Source organism: Trachypithecus francoisi, unplaced genomic scaffold (assembly GCF_009764315.1).
Source record: "Trachypithecus francoisi isolate TF-2019V2 unplaced genomic scaffold, Tfra_2.0 Lachesis_group16, whole genome shotgun sequence".
NCBI classification, from domain to species: domain Eukaryota; kingdom Metazoa; phylum Chordata; class Mammalia; order Primates; family Cercopithecidae; genus Trachypithecus; species Trachypithecus francoisi.
In genome coordinates, this window is record NW_022681461.1 from 89,655,720 (window position 1) to 89,668,951 (window position 13,232).

The window sequence follows — 13,232 nt, forward strand, 5'->3', positions numbered from 1 at the left end:
ATTTAATTTTGAGAAAATTCTCCACCTTGAGAAAAGAGGTTGTCAAGAAGCTGCCAGAATGAATGTCCAACTTGAGAAGATTTGCCCCCCAGAACCCAGACTACCAAGAACTGACAGTGACCTTTCAAAGTTCCATTTCCAAACCTTCCAAGTGTGGCCAAAGCCAGTGGGCTTTTGCTTCTTAAAATTCTTGGGCCCAGCTGGACACAGTGGCTCATGCCTGTAATCCTAGCACTTTGGGAGGCCAAGGCAGGAGGATCGATTGAGCCTAGGAGTTCAAGACCAGCCTGGGCAACATAGTGAGATGCAGTCTCTATAAAAAAAAAAAAATTAATTAGCTGGGCATGGTGGCTCACACCTGTAATCCTAAGCTACTCAGGAGGCTGAGGCAGGAGGATCACTTATCCCCGGGAGTTACAGGTTACAGTGAGCTATGAATGTGCCACTGCACTCCAACCTGGGCAACAAAGCAAGACCCCCCATCCCTCCCATCACAGAAAAGCTCTCGGCCTCTGCCCCTTTTGGGGTGGTCAAGAGACGAGTGTTGCTATACCTGATGATACTTTCATGTCAATAAGACCCTGTCTCTTGGGACTTTGGAGGGGCTGGAAGAGAGGGGTACTCAGGAGGTCAGCAGACCCCAAAAAGGAGTTCAGCCGAAGCTCAGGAGTGTCCGTGTTAATGACGGAGTTGTGTCCAGCCAGCAGGGCTGATGGCCAAGCTGGACAGACTCCACAGGACCCTGTTCAGTTGCTGGCTCCCACTGTGTGAGAGATGGTGACTGCCTTGGGAACGGGCAGCAGAAGCGACGAGGATGGGAAAGAGCAGGAAATTCTGCCCCAGGGGGACAGCTGGAAAAGAGCAGCCCAGGTCTTTCTGTCTGAGGGACCTTTGCAGGGCAGAAGGGGAGCTAGAGCTCGGAGCTGGGCTGACCTCAGCAAGCTATAGTTAGTCACATTTCAGCTCAGGACATGGAAGAACTTAATGATGGGCAAAGCTGTCTGTTTGGAAGGGGTTGTCTTGGTGGGGAATGAGCTCTCTAGTGGTGGTGGTAAGTAGCAAAGCTGGACAGTAAATATTGCGGATATTACAGAGGAGTTTCCATCATCAGATGGAGCTAGAATGATGGTTCTCAAACTTGAACATGCATCAGAATTTCTTAGAGAGCGGTTTAAAACAGATTTTGGTGGCAAAGAGACCCAGGGGACCACAGGCTTAACAAGCAAGTCTCTGGGTACTGGTGGACATTCTAGGACACACTTGAATCAACTCTATTTTTTAAAAACCTCCACTCCTCTTCCAGCCCTGGGGCTCTGGGGTGTTTGTAATGAAGGCGAATCCTTTTGTTTAATATCCTTCCTTCCCATGTGGTGTGAGCATCTCCTATGTGCCAAGCTTCAAAGGTTGTCTCTTCATCATGTAGATGGGGGAACCAAGGCCTGAGAAGGCAGAAGCCAGGACCCCAACACCCAGTTCTGAGCTCTTTACTTAGCTTTCAGTGGACTTCAGGGAACATTGTATACTATTTTCCATTTCACAGATGAAGAAACTGAGACCTGGATTCCCAAGAACTATTGGGAGTTTTTCCACCAGGAACCACGGTCATTCATATGATTTGCAAAAGGTCCTTGGCAGGGTTTCTGGGTGGTTCCCAGCCAACCAGATGCCTTTGAAATTGGGGAAGAAAAACCGCCCTTGGGTTAGAGGCAGTGGCCTTTAAGCAGCAGATCTGTCTTAATTTGTAGTTTTAAAAGGCCCCTCTGGATTTTTTTTCTTCTTTTCAAATAAAGTTTATTGTGTATAATGAAGATATACACCATGATGTTATAGAATACATATAGATAGTAAGAAGGTTACTATAAGCTGGATGCAGTACCTCATGCCTATAATCCCAGCGCTTTGGGAGGCCAAGGCAGGAGAATTGCTTGAGTCTGGGAGTTCAAGACTAGCCTGGACAGCATAGTGAGACCTCATTCCTATAAAAAGTTTTAAAAATTAGCCAGGCATGGTGGCACACCCCTGTTGTCCTAGCTGCTTGGGTGGCTGAGGCAGGAGGATTGCATGAGCCCAGGCATTTGGGGTTACAAAGTGAGTTATGATTTCGCCACTGCTCTCCAGCCTGGGCAACAGCAAAACAAAAAAGGTTCCCATAGTGAAGCAAATTAGCATATCCCTGACCTTACATAGTTAACTTTTTGTGTGTGTATGTGACTAGAGCAGCTAACATCTACTCATCTAGCATGAATCCCATATGAAGTACAATTTGTTTATTACCTGTGGTCCTCCTGTTGTGCATCAGCTCCCTAGACTTGTTCATCCTGCATGTCTGCTCTTTTGTACCCTCTGACCTACATCTCCCCATCTCCTCCCCACCCTGCCCCAAGGACCCACTGTTTTTTTCTCTATCTCTACATATTTGTATTTGTTTTAGATTCCACATGTAAATGAGATAGATCATACAATATTTTTCTTTTTTTTTTTTCTTTTTCCTTTTTTTTTTTTTTTTTTTTTGAGATGGAGCTTCGCTCTTGTTGCCCAGGCTGGAGTGCAGTGGTGCGATCTTGGCTCACTGCCACCTCTGCCTCCTGGGTTCAAGCGATTCTCCAGCCTCAGCCTCCTGAGTATCTGGGATTACAGGCATCCACCACCATGCCTGGCTAATTTTTGTATTTTTAGCAGAGACAGGGTTTCACTGTGTTGGCCAGGCTGGTCTCCCAACTCCTGACCTCAGGTTATTCACCCACCTTGGCCTCCCAAAGTGCTGGGATTACAGATGTGAGCCACCACACCCGGCCATATACAGTATTTTTCTTTCTGTATCTGGCTTTTTTCACTGCCCCTAGTGTCCTCCAGGCCTATTCCTGTGTGGTGAATGACAAGATCTTTTTTAGGACTGAATAGTATTCTATCATACATACACCACAGTTTTGTTATCCATTCACCCTTGACAGACCTTCAGTTGTTTTCATATGCTGACTATTGTGAATGGCACTGCGGTGAACATGGAGTACAGATGTCTTTACAAGATGGTGATTTTATTTCCTTTGGGTATATGCCCAGAAAAGGGATCACTAGGTCATAATGTAGTTCTACTTCTAATTTTCTTACAAAGCTCCTTACTGTTTTCCATAATGGCTGTACTAGTCTACATTCCCACCAACAGTGTATAAGAGTTTACTTTTTTCCGCATCCTAGCCAACATTTGTTATCTTTTGACTTTCTGATGATAGCCATTCTACTGGGTATGAAGTGATACCTCATAGTGGTTTTAACTTGCATGTCCCTGATGATTGCTGATGTTGAACACCTTTTTATATACCTGTCAGCCATTTTTTAATGTCTTCTTTGGAGAAATGTCTGTTCGGGTCTTTTGCCCATTTTGTAATCAGGTTATTTGTTTTTCCACTATGGAGTTGTGTGAGTCCTTTATAAATTTTGGATGTTAACCCTTTATCAGATATATGGTTTGCAAATATTTTTTCCCAATCTGTAGCCTGCCGTTTCATCTTATTGTTTCTTTTACTGTGCAGGAGCTTGGATGTAGTCCCATTTATTTATTTTGAGCTTTTGATATGATATCCAAAAAAATCATTGCCAAGGCCAGTGTCCAGGAACTTTTCCCCTAAGCTCTAAGAGTTTTATAGTTTCTGTTTTTATATTTAGGTCTTTTATCCATTTTGAGTTGATTTTTGTATATAATAGAAGATATAGGCTCATTATTTTGCATATGGAAATCTATTTTATTAGCACCATTTATTGAAGGGATTATCTTTTATCTTGGTACCCTCATCAAAAATTAGTTGACCCATATGTGTTTGGATTTGTTTCTGAGATCTCTATTCTGTTCCACTGGTCTGTGTGTCTGTTTTTATGCCAGTACCATACTGTTTTGATTACTATAGCTTTGTAATATAATTTCAAATCAGGAAGTGTGATGCCTCCAACTTTTTCTTCTTCAGCATTGGTTTGGCTACTCAGGGTCTTTTGTGGTTCCACATGAATTTTAGGATTGTATCCTTCTTTTGCTGTGAAGAATGACATTGGGGTTTTGATAAGGATTGTTGAGTTTCTCATCTTTACTTTTTTTCTTAAATAAAACTGTAAGTTGGATCAGGTGCTTTGTGGATAGTGAGTCCACTTGCTGTGCTGGTGAACACCCTTGGTCAGTTGGTGAGGGGGCTACCACCAGGGGGCCAGGAAGACTGGTGAGGGTGAGCACCGTGCTTTAGCAAGAGCCAGGGTCCATGGGGTGGCTCCAGATGAGAAATGAGCGGGGGCCATTGCTGCTTCCTTCCCCTCCCTGCATGCCCCCTCCCCCTGCCTCATCCCCTACCCCAGTATCCCATTACTACAGATTCAGTCTGCTGGTCTTGCCAGAGAATCCTCCACAATAGAGGCATGGGGCAGGGGGCTTTATTGTAGAAACAGAGTAAACCTCTGCCCTTCTCTGAGCCTCAATGTCATCTGTAAAATGATGGCAGGGAACCAAATGATCTCAAAGTATCTGGTTGGTGTCTTGTCTCCCTCAGAAATGTTGCATACAGAGCAATGCACACAGTAGACACTTAATAAATGCCACTGACCATCTATGACCAGTTTCCTGTTTAGTTCCTTTTCTGTTTTGTTTTTTGAGAAAGGATCTCACTTTGTCACTCAGGCTGGACTGAGTGTCAAAAGGCATCCAGCGGGATCCCCCCCCACCAAGTGTCATTGCCTTCCGACTTACACACCCCTGGTAATGGGAGGCTCACTCCCTCAGCCTGAGTCCTCATTCAAAAACCTCTTGTCTGATAATGTGTTGGTTTTCTCCTGAGAAAATTGACCAAAATGGGTTCATTTTGACATACCTTCTGCTTTGTGTGCTAAAGCGAGCCGTGTGCCTCTACATGTTCGCCAGGAGAGGCATCTGCCAGGCCTCCCGCCCAGAGATGGCTTTTTGTCATGATTTACTGAAGGCCTTCACCCTGGGCCGCCAACTTAGAGCTTGAGAAATGCCTGGGCGTCTCGGGAAGGCTAATCGCTGCTGATGCGTGTATTGAAAGTCTAATTATTTGGTTGTAAATCACGTCATTTCACTCAGCAGCATTTACATCGAGACGTTTGTTCACAATAACTTGGCGTGTGTGTCTTTGGCTTGTCACTGTGAAGGCTGCTTTGGAAGCTGTGGGCGGGATGCAGGTGTTGGCCGCGTGGCTTCCTAAGCTCCTTTATCCCAGCTCCCTTGACTCTTAGCACATCTCAACTAGAAGGAGCCTCCATGACCCCTGCTGCACGCCTCACACAGTTGGAGAACCCAGTCACACAGTGAGATGCACTCACGTCCTGGTCCCCTGGCTCAGAAAGCCCTGATAGCCTTGCATGGTGACTGGGCAAGTTGCTTCTCCCTCAGGCCCTTGTTCTTCTCATCTGTGCAGTGGGTATCTTGCATACAATGCCAGCCCTCCCAGCTTCCTTGGGAGGCCACTCGTTAGTCCAGTCATGGACCAAGGGAGCATTTAAGGTCTTCTCAGCCGTGCCAGAGGCAGGCCAGGCCCTGTGTGAGTGGGATCTGCCTGGACTCTGCCTGGGCTCTGGGTAATTGGACCACAGATGTGGACTGTTGAAATACTTGCTGCCGTGAAGCCACATCTCTCACAGTGTTGGAGCAGTGTCTGAAGGGAGGTACCCCAGGTCCAGGCTACAGCTCTCCATGCATTTGGGATTCTTGGCTTTCCGCTAAAATAGCAGGGGCCTCTCTTTGCTGAATGCTGTACTGAAACAGTGGCCTATTTTTCTTCAGAGAGATTTCCACCCCCTTTGTCTACCACACATTGAGGGAGAACGGGGTCATGTGTCTGCCTGGCAGGCAGGCACCCACTCCGGCTCTGTGAAGATTCAATGGACTTGTGTTCAGTCTCACTTCTCACCTCAGTGGCTGCATACTCCCAGGTCAGTCACTTGAGCCCTCTGACTCTGTTTCCCCACCTGCAATCTGTAGGCCCATCTCTTGATGTTGCTGTGAGGAGGTACATAGAGCACTTGGCAGCACGTCCCCAGGCGGTAAGATGGGTAATGCTGTGCTTCTCCAATCTTCCAGCACTAGGTTGCTGGAGTGGCTGTATCCTGCTCGCGGGGGTGAGGAGGAGAATTTCTTTAGAGGCATAGACCTAGCAAAATGTCACACTCCCCTGGAGGTCAAAGAGGCGGCAGGAAGAGAGCAAAAGCTATGTCATAAAGGCACTGCTTTCAAGAGGCAGAATCTCCATCCTCGGGTGGGGTTATGGCAGGAACCACCCATTTTGCAGGCTTGGTAGGTGACCACAGAGGTAGCTTGGTACAGTCACCCTCCAGGCTGGTTCTCTCACCCACATCACAGCAGGTTAGCATTAGAGCTGGGCCTGACTCCCTTCAATATGGCACAAACTTCCCTGTTTGCTTCTACCCCGTCGGAAGCAAGTACATGTCTGTAGGGGTGGAAGGGCCCTGCCCTCCCCGATGCCAGGCATGGAGGCGACGCTCCCAGGGCTCAGAGTGTGAGCACTTGCTGCCCTGCTCACCAAGGCCAGGGGACCTGCGACACCTCCCTCCCCTGGGAATTATCTGGCAGCTGATGGTTGGGGGCACTTTAAATGCACAAGCTCATTCTGTCTCTCCTTCCACCGATCTGGCCCAGGAATCTTTGCACAGTGTAACATTTAAATGTTTAAAATGGCCCAACAGCATGGTGCCACATTCTTTGGGATAATAGAAAATAAAGTCATAAGAAAGAGTGGGGGGTAAAAAATACCAAAGTGGCCCAACGAGAAGAAAAGATGCAGCCACTTAGAGCCCGAGTAGGGAGGGGCAGGGCCAGTGCTCAAGAAGACCACGATTTTGCAAGGGGACTTGTCTCACATTCATGTTTTATTTAGGCCTGGGCAGGGGGCACTGGGCGGCTGAATGGCCTCAGGAATAAGTCCTTTCCAAATCCTAAGGGAAAAGGGCTCTGGCGCATTCTTCCCTGTGGCCTCCCTGGGGGAGACTCTGATATGAAAAGCACGTGCCTGTGTACTCACCTCGCAGGGATGACCCTCCGGAAGCTCCCTAGTCCTTCCCATTTTGCCAGTTCTCCCTGGCTCATCCTGGAACTGTTGTTGGCTGGAAAAAGCATCCACTGTGTCCAGCCTCAGAATGTGCAGCTTCTCCCTTTGCTGGGCCGCAGTCGGTGACAAGGTCGACCAGCCATCAGCCTGCCCTGAGGAGCTTATGTCTGGAGGGGAGGATGCATGGGGCCTCACTGCCCCGGCTCTGGGCAGACCCGGATGGATGGATAGATGGATGGATGCATGGATGCATGGATGGATGGATGGGTGACGGGCACAGTGCCTCGGCTGTGTGCCAGGCGTGTGTGTGTGCCCAGAGGCCAGAGGGGGCTACGGCTCAGCCGGCTGAGAAACATCACAGTGGGCTTGCAGGATTCTCAGCCTCCAGTTCTCACCAAGCTGCGGGGAAGCCAGATCTTGGGGCAGAAAGAGGCCAGCGGGTGGCTGAGCAGAGGAAGATGAGGCTGTGGTGGGAGCTTCTGGGCCCTGAATGCCAGGCTTTGGAGTTCAGCAAACATAGGTTCAAATCCTAGCCCTACCATGTCCCATGAGATACAACCTTCCTGAGCCTCAGTTTCCCCATCTGTAAATAGTGATCATTCTAACAACTTAGCAGCTTTGCTCTGCAGTTTAAATGAGATAATATGTGGCAACAGCTCAGCTCAGAGCCCAGTACGCAGTAGGGGCTCTTGAAGTACTGGATGTCATTATATCCGTTTTGGCCATGGGGAGCCTTGGATGGTTTCGACCTGAGGGCTAATGTTCTGAGGACATCTGGGTCAGGACAGCAGCTCCCTGCACACCTTTCAAGCTAAGGTAAACCAAAAATCCCCTCTGTCTGGAGTCCTGTAACTGGGTCCCACGCGTTAGTCCCAAAAGCCAATTTCCATCCTTCTCCCGCATAAATATTATATGCAAGTATTTTTAAGTCATTTCATCATGAAAAGAAGCGGTTTAACATAACTATTACTCAGGATTCTTCATGAAATATGCATCAAGCAATTAGGTCTAAAAGCAAGAGGTGAGGCCTCGTACCCTGCTCAGCGGCCGGCAGCTGCAGGCTGAGTAATGTTTTATTAAAGCCTGTGATTGCGCTGCGAGGTGGGGCCTGTTATTAGCCCTACGTGCCCGGCACGTTTGATAATCCTGATGATGAGGAGGTGCTTTTTGTGATGATAATGAGCCATCTGAACGCCTGTGACAGCTCCAGCACCCCGGCCTCTGCCAGCCTTACAAGACTCATTAGACAGGTCACCCACCAGAGACACCTCTCATTGTGACTTTGCCCTCGCAAGATGTCCTATCAAAGGAGACGGGGCTGATGCAGGAGCTTGGCAGGCACAGCAGCCTGTTGAAGCCCCCCGGGGGCAGTGTCCTCCCTGAACCATGATGGTGCTGAAGTGCGGAAACCCACGCTGCCTTGAAGAAAGGTGGGAGGGGGTGTGGCCCGGAGCCCGGCTTACCTGGCTCGGGATGCAGCGCTGGGGCTTTGGGCTCACCTGCAGCCTGCCTTGCCGTGCACCTTGGGCCAGGGTAGTATACTGTCTGGCCTCAGTTTCCTCCACAGTACCCCAGGGGAGTGAGAGGTGACCCCTAGACTGTTTGCAGCTCAGAATACATGCTGTCTGGAGCAGCCACACATCCCTGGGCATACTCCTTGCCTGATGGACCCCTCTGTTCTCCATAGAAATGCTCATGCTTCCTTTGCTCGTGCTCGCCTCTCCTTTTGTGTGAAGGTGGGAGTCACTGAAGCCACTCCTGGCAGCTGCTTTTAAATCTTAACCTGTTAGGTGACATCTCCCTCATGGGGACCTTAACCAATGAGAATGTATTGTCACAGCATGTCTCCTGGCTGTGTGTGGACAAGGCGTCACCTGACCCTTGCATTGGTCTAGGATTGGCAGATAGTCTCGGGACCTCAGACCCCTGGGGGGCGGTCCTGGGGGCTCCACCAATCAGAACATGTCATTCCCAATCCCCAGCACAGCCCCTTGTGTGGGTGCCACACACTGTCTTTTACTCCCAGCCCCTCTGCTGTCTCTGACCTGGAGGCGGAAGATCATTGTGAAAGGGATGTTTGCTCAGGATCTGACACCTCTCACCCACCCCCCTGCCTGGCTTCACGTGGAGCAGTGAGGGTTACATGAGGCCCTCTCTTAGGTCTGGGGAGTGCTGAGGTCAGGAGCACTGACTCTGGGCATCGGCTGCTGATGTTCACTGTGTGATCTTGGGCCGGACACCTCCCCTGTCTGCTCCTCGGTGCTTAAGGACATAGAGCCTGGCCTATAGGAAGCATTGTCCCTGAAAGCAATCTTGGCCGATGCCCCAGCGAAAGCAGGACTGGGGATGAGGGCAGCGGTGGAGGGAATGTGTAAGGCTGCTTGCAGACCCCTTCCTGCAGGAACCCCTCAGCAGGTAGGCAGCAGATTATGTTTTGCACATGTGGAATCCAGGACCTAGGGCTGGAAGCACCCCCCGGGGTCATCTAGTCAGCCTCCCTGTGGATGCAGCAGGAGAAGGGACAGAGCCCAGCAAGGCACAAGGACAGCCTGAGGGCTAGGGAACCCACGGGGTGCAGTGCTTGAGCCCGGGAGGGTCAGCATGTGAGCGTGCCATTCTCCCTCTGCCTGAGAATGGTCAGGCCTCAGACTGGGGGTTCATGGAGCCCAAGTGCTGGTCCCAGCTCTGCCTTGGTCTCTGAGCTTCATGACCAGCCTGCCCCATTGGCACAGCCTGGCTCAAGGTGGTAAACTTGTGGGTGCTTACACAGGCGAATAGGAGTGTGTTGCGGGGGATAAACAGCAGGCTCAGACAGGCAGGAGGGACTTTCAGGGGACGTCTAGACTCAGCCTGGCAGCTGCCCCAACTCACTATTTGTCAGCAGCCAAGGTACAGAGGACATTGTACCTTGGCCATTCTAAGCCCCTATCCTGTGAACAGAGGAGCTTAGCATCTGTTTCAGACTCTGTCAGAGCCATTGCCGCCGTCACTGTCCACATCCCTTGCCCGATGCTGGAGAACAAATTAGTGTGAAATGTTACTTTCATCCATGTGAGTTACTCCCCTAACTTTGAAAATGAAACTGGCTCGCTCCCCTACAGCTTCATACCTGCACACTGGCAGACTCAGTTCCCGCCAGCGGCCATGACTGTCTGCCTGACACCTCCTCCACTCTGTCCCCCAGGCATAGATCTGTGAGAATCACAAAGCCTGCTGGTCTAGCACTCCAAAAACATAAGGCCACTCAGTGCATGCACGTAGAGGAATGATGTGCCCAGGGTCACACCCTCCTCCCTGCTGAGTGTCCCTGGCACCTGCAGCCCCTTCTTACCAGCCCTGCTCTCTCGCCCGCCCGCACCCATTCTCCAGGCGAAGCTGGGCATGTGGCTCTGAGAGCTCAGCTTTTTAACTCTTCTGCTGTTTTCTCAGCCACACAGTTTCAGTGTGTTATTTAAGCAATCACAGCCCTTTCCAAGCTGGCACAGATCTGTGGTCTCTTCGGCGTGGCGGGTAGGTGAGTCTTCACTGGACTGGAGTTTTACATTCTTCTTGTCATATACACGCCGTTTCCTTTCTGCAGCCTAAGCAAGTGCGCCGCCTGCTTCTCAGACGTGTCTAGGCAATTCTCCAGTGAAATGACCCTTTACTGAGGAGCAGAACTTGCCACAGGCTCTGTAATTAGAACATTGCCAGCCTTAAAAAAATCTTGATTTAAATTTCAGTTCTTTACAGGAATTATTCTCTCTTGAAATGTAATTGCTCTCCCAACGATTTCCGTTAAGCTGAGGGTGACATCTCTAAATACATTATTATAAGCAGACATATTGCTTAGTGCTCGCACTTCATTAAGCATTTGTTCTGTCCATTTGAAAATGGTCCTGGAGCCCAAATTAAGATGTCAATAGAGCGGGCACTCGTAAGCTTGGGAAGCCCAGTCCTGACGGAAAGAGATGTGTTCAAGCCCTGAGAGCCCCTGTGGGAGCGACAGTGGCGAGGGGCGGAGCTGGAGTAGAAAGGCTGCAAACCTTCAAGTCTGCTTGGAGCTCAGGTTGGGGGAGTCTTCTAGAGGCCATGGAGATGGGGGCAGGTGATTTGTCAGAAGCTCCAGCTTTCTACCTGAGGGACAGACACCCGATAAAGTGGACTGTGCTTTGGAAAATCTAAAGCATCCACAGGTGTGGTGGCAGAATCATAGTGGAATCATAAAAGGTGTGGAACCGAGTGGGCAGGAAGACGGCAGCCTGGACCAAGGCAGGCTGGTGGAGGGGTGAGGGGTCCAGTGTGGCTGCAGCCCCAGCGAGAGCTGGGAGAGGTCTTCTGGGGCCAGGCAAATGCTGGTGGGAGGACCGTGGCCTTGGCTCTGTGTGAGCAGATGCAGGTGGGCTCCAAGGGCTGTGAGCACACAGGCTCTGCTCTGATCTCTGAGGAATCCACCCACTGCTTTTCCTTGAGCAGACTTCAGGAGGCTCCTCCCAGGCAAGTCTGAAGCCAAGCATGGTGGACATAGACTGGGCCCTGCTCCGTGGCATGCTCAGAGGAGCTGGGATGGTGGCTAAGTACCTGCAGTTCAGGAAGGCATGCGTGTCCTCAGTGCCACCAGATGAAGGAAGGAGCTCTGCCTGTGGAAGCCTGGAAGACCACCCAGCAGAGACAACACAGGCTGGACCTTGGGAGAGACAGGGTTTATGAAGAAGGGGAGGATGCAGAGGGCAGGTAGTACAGACTTTCTGCCCACTTTGCATTAGCTAAGCCGAGTCACATGGCTAACTGCCTGCAAGGGAGGCTGGGAAATGTAGTCCCTGGCTGGGTGACCCCTTCCCAGTGACAGTTTTCTACTACTGAAAGGGAAGGACAGATCACTTGCCATCCCTGCCACACAATATCCTCCTCTGGAAACTGGGGGTAATGACCCCTGCCCTACCCACTTGTCATGGCATTGGGGATTTGAACACACTTTGCACCTGTCAGGCAAGGCTTAAACAGGGATATGCACTAGTAGTAGAAAGAGGGACTAAGTTTTGTTTTGTTTTTCTGAAGAAGCCCCTAGAATCATTCAGTGTTGGAATGCTCTCCTGTAGCCGTGGCAGCTGCTGCTGGTTCCAGGTCAGATGCCAGAATTGGGGGTGCACTTGGGTGCAGCTGCATTTCATCTGGTCCTGGGCCTTGGCCCTGGCATGGAGAGGAGCAACTCCCAGCCACTTGATGGCTAGGATCCCTTCTGTCCCAGACAGCTGAGGAGTCCCTTGGCCTCAGCCTGAGTGTCAGAGGGGTAGTTCTGATAACCTCTGTGTTTTGTTCACAGGAGCAACCAGGGTTTTATGCACATGAAACTGGCCAAAACCAAAGAGAAATACATTCTGGGTCAGAACAGCCCTCCATTCGACAGTGTCCCGGAAGTCATCCACTACTACACCACCAGAAAGCTGCCCATCAAAGGGGCCGAGCACTTGTCCCTCCTCTACCCCGTGGCTGTGAGGACCCTGTGAGTGGACCAGACCTGCCGTGCTCTGTGACAGAGCCTGAGACTTGGAGGTGCCGGAGGCCCCCCACCAACCAGCCCGGCCACTGTTGCTGGCTATGTCATTTGTGTTGTGTGTATGGTACTAGCACACCACTGCATGTCTCTAGAATGCTGTTGCCACTTACGGAGGCTAGAGAAGGCCTGGAGAAAGAGGGGCGGCCAGCACCCCACCCCAGCCCCCACCCCCACCCTCTCCTTGAGTTTCTGTGAATTAAAATATTTGCAAATCCAAAGAGATGCCTTCCAGGATGAACAAAGGCAGACCAGCTCCGAGGGGTGGGGGTAGGGTGGGGCGGGAGCTCCCTGGCTGACATCTCTTTGTTCCCCAGCTGTCTCGAATTCACACCTGTGTACGGGGCAAAGTTTTCCCACAGGGGCCCCCAACGGATGCTGGGAGCCAAATGCTGGTGCTTTGAGAGCCCCGGAGGCCCTGGCGTTCCGCCCCCGCTGGTGTGTATGTGTGTGTCTGTGTGAGTGTGCGTGTGAGTACAGATGTGAGAATGTGGTCACACACAGATGGGTAAGCCGCTGATCTACTTGTAGTCACTCAGTGTAATCATTAGGCGATCTTCAAGGAATCATTGTGCAGTCAAAAAGAGGATTCAATTATTTATGAATAGGGTATGTAAATAAAATAGTCATTTAATATA

At 50.4% G+C, this 13,232-nt stretch overlaps 1 protein-coding gene across 1 annotated transcript in view; it reads left to right on the top strand.

The window, feature by feature from the left end:
• SHB (SH2 domain containing adaptor protein B) overlaps positions 1–13,232 on the top strand; it is a 149,422-nt gene extending 136,190 nt beyond the window's left edge. Inside the window, exon 6 of the mRNA XM_033238042.1 lies at positions 12,364–13,232. Within this exon, the coding sequence (XP_033093933.1) occupies positions 12,364–12,547 (184 nt within the window). The 3' untranslated portion in view covers positions 12,548–13,232. The remainder of the gene's footprint in view (positions 1–12,363) is intronic.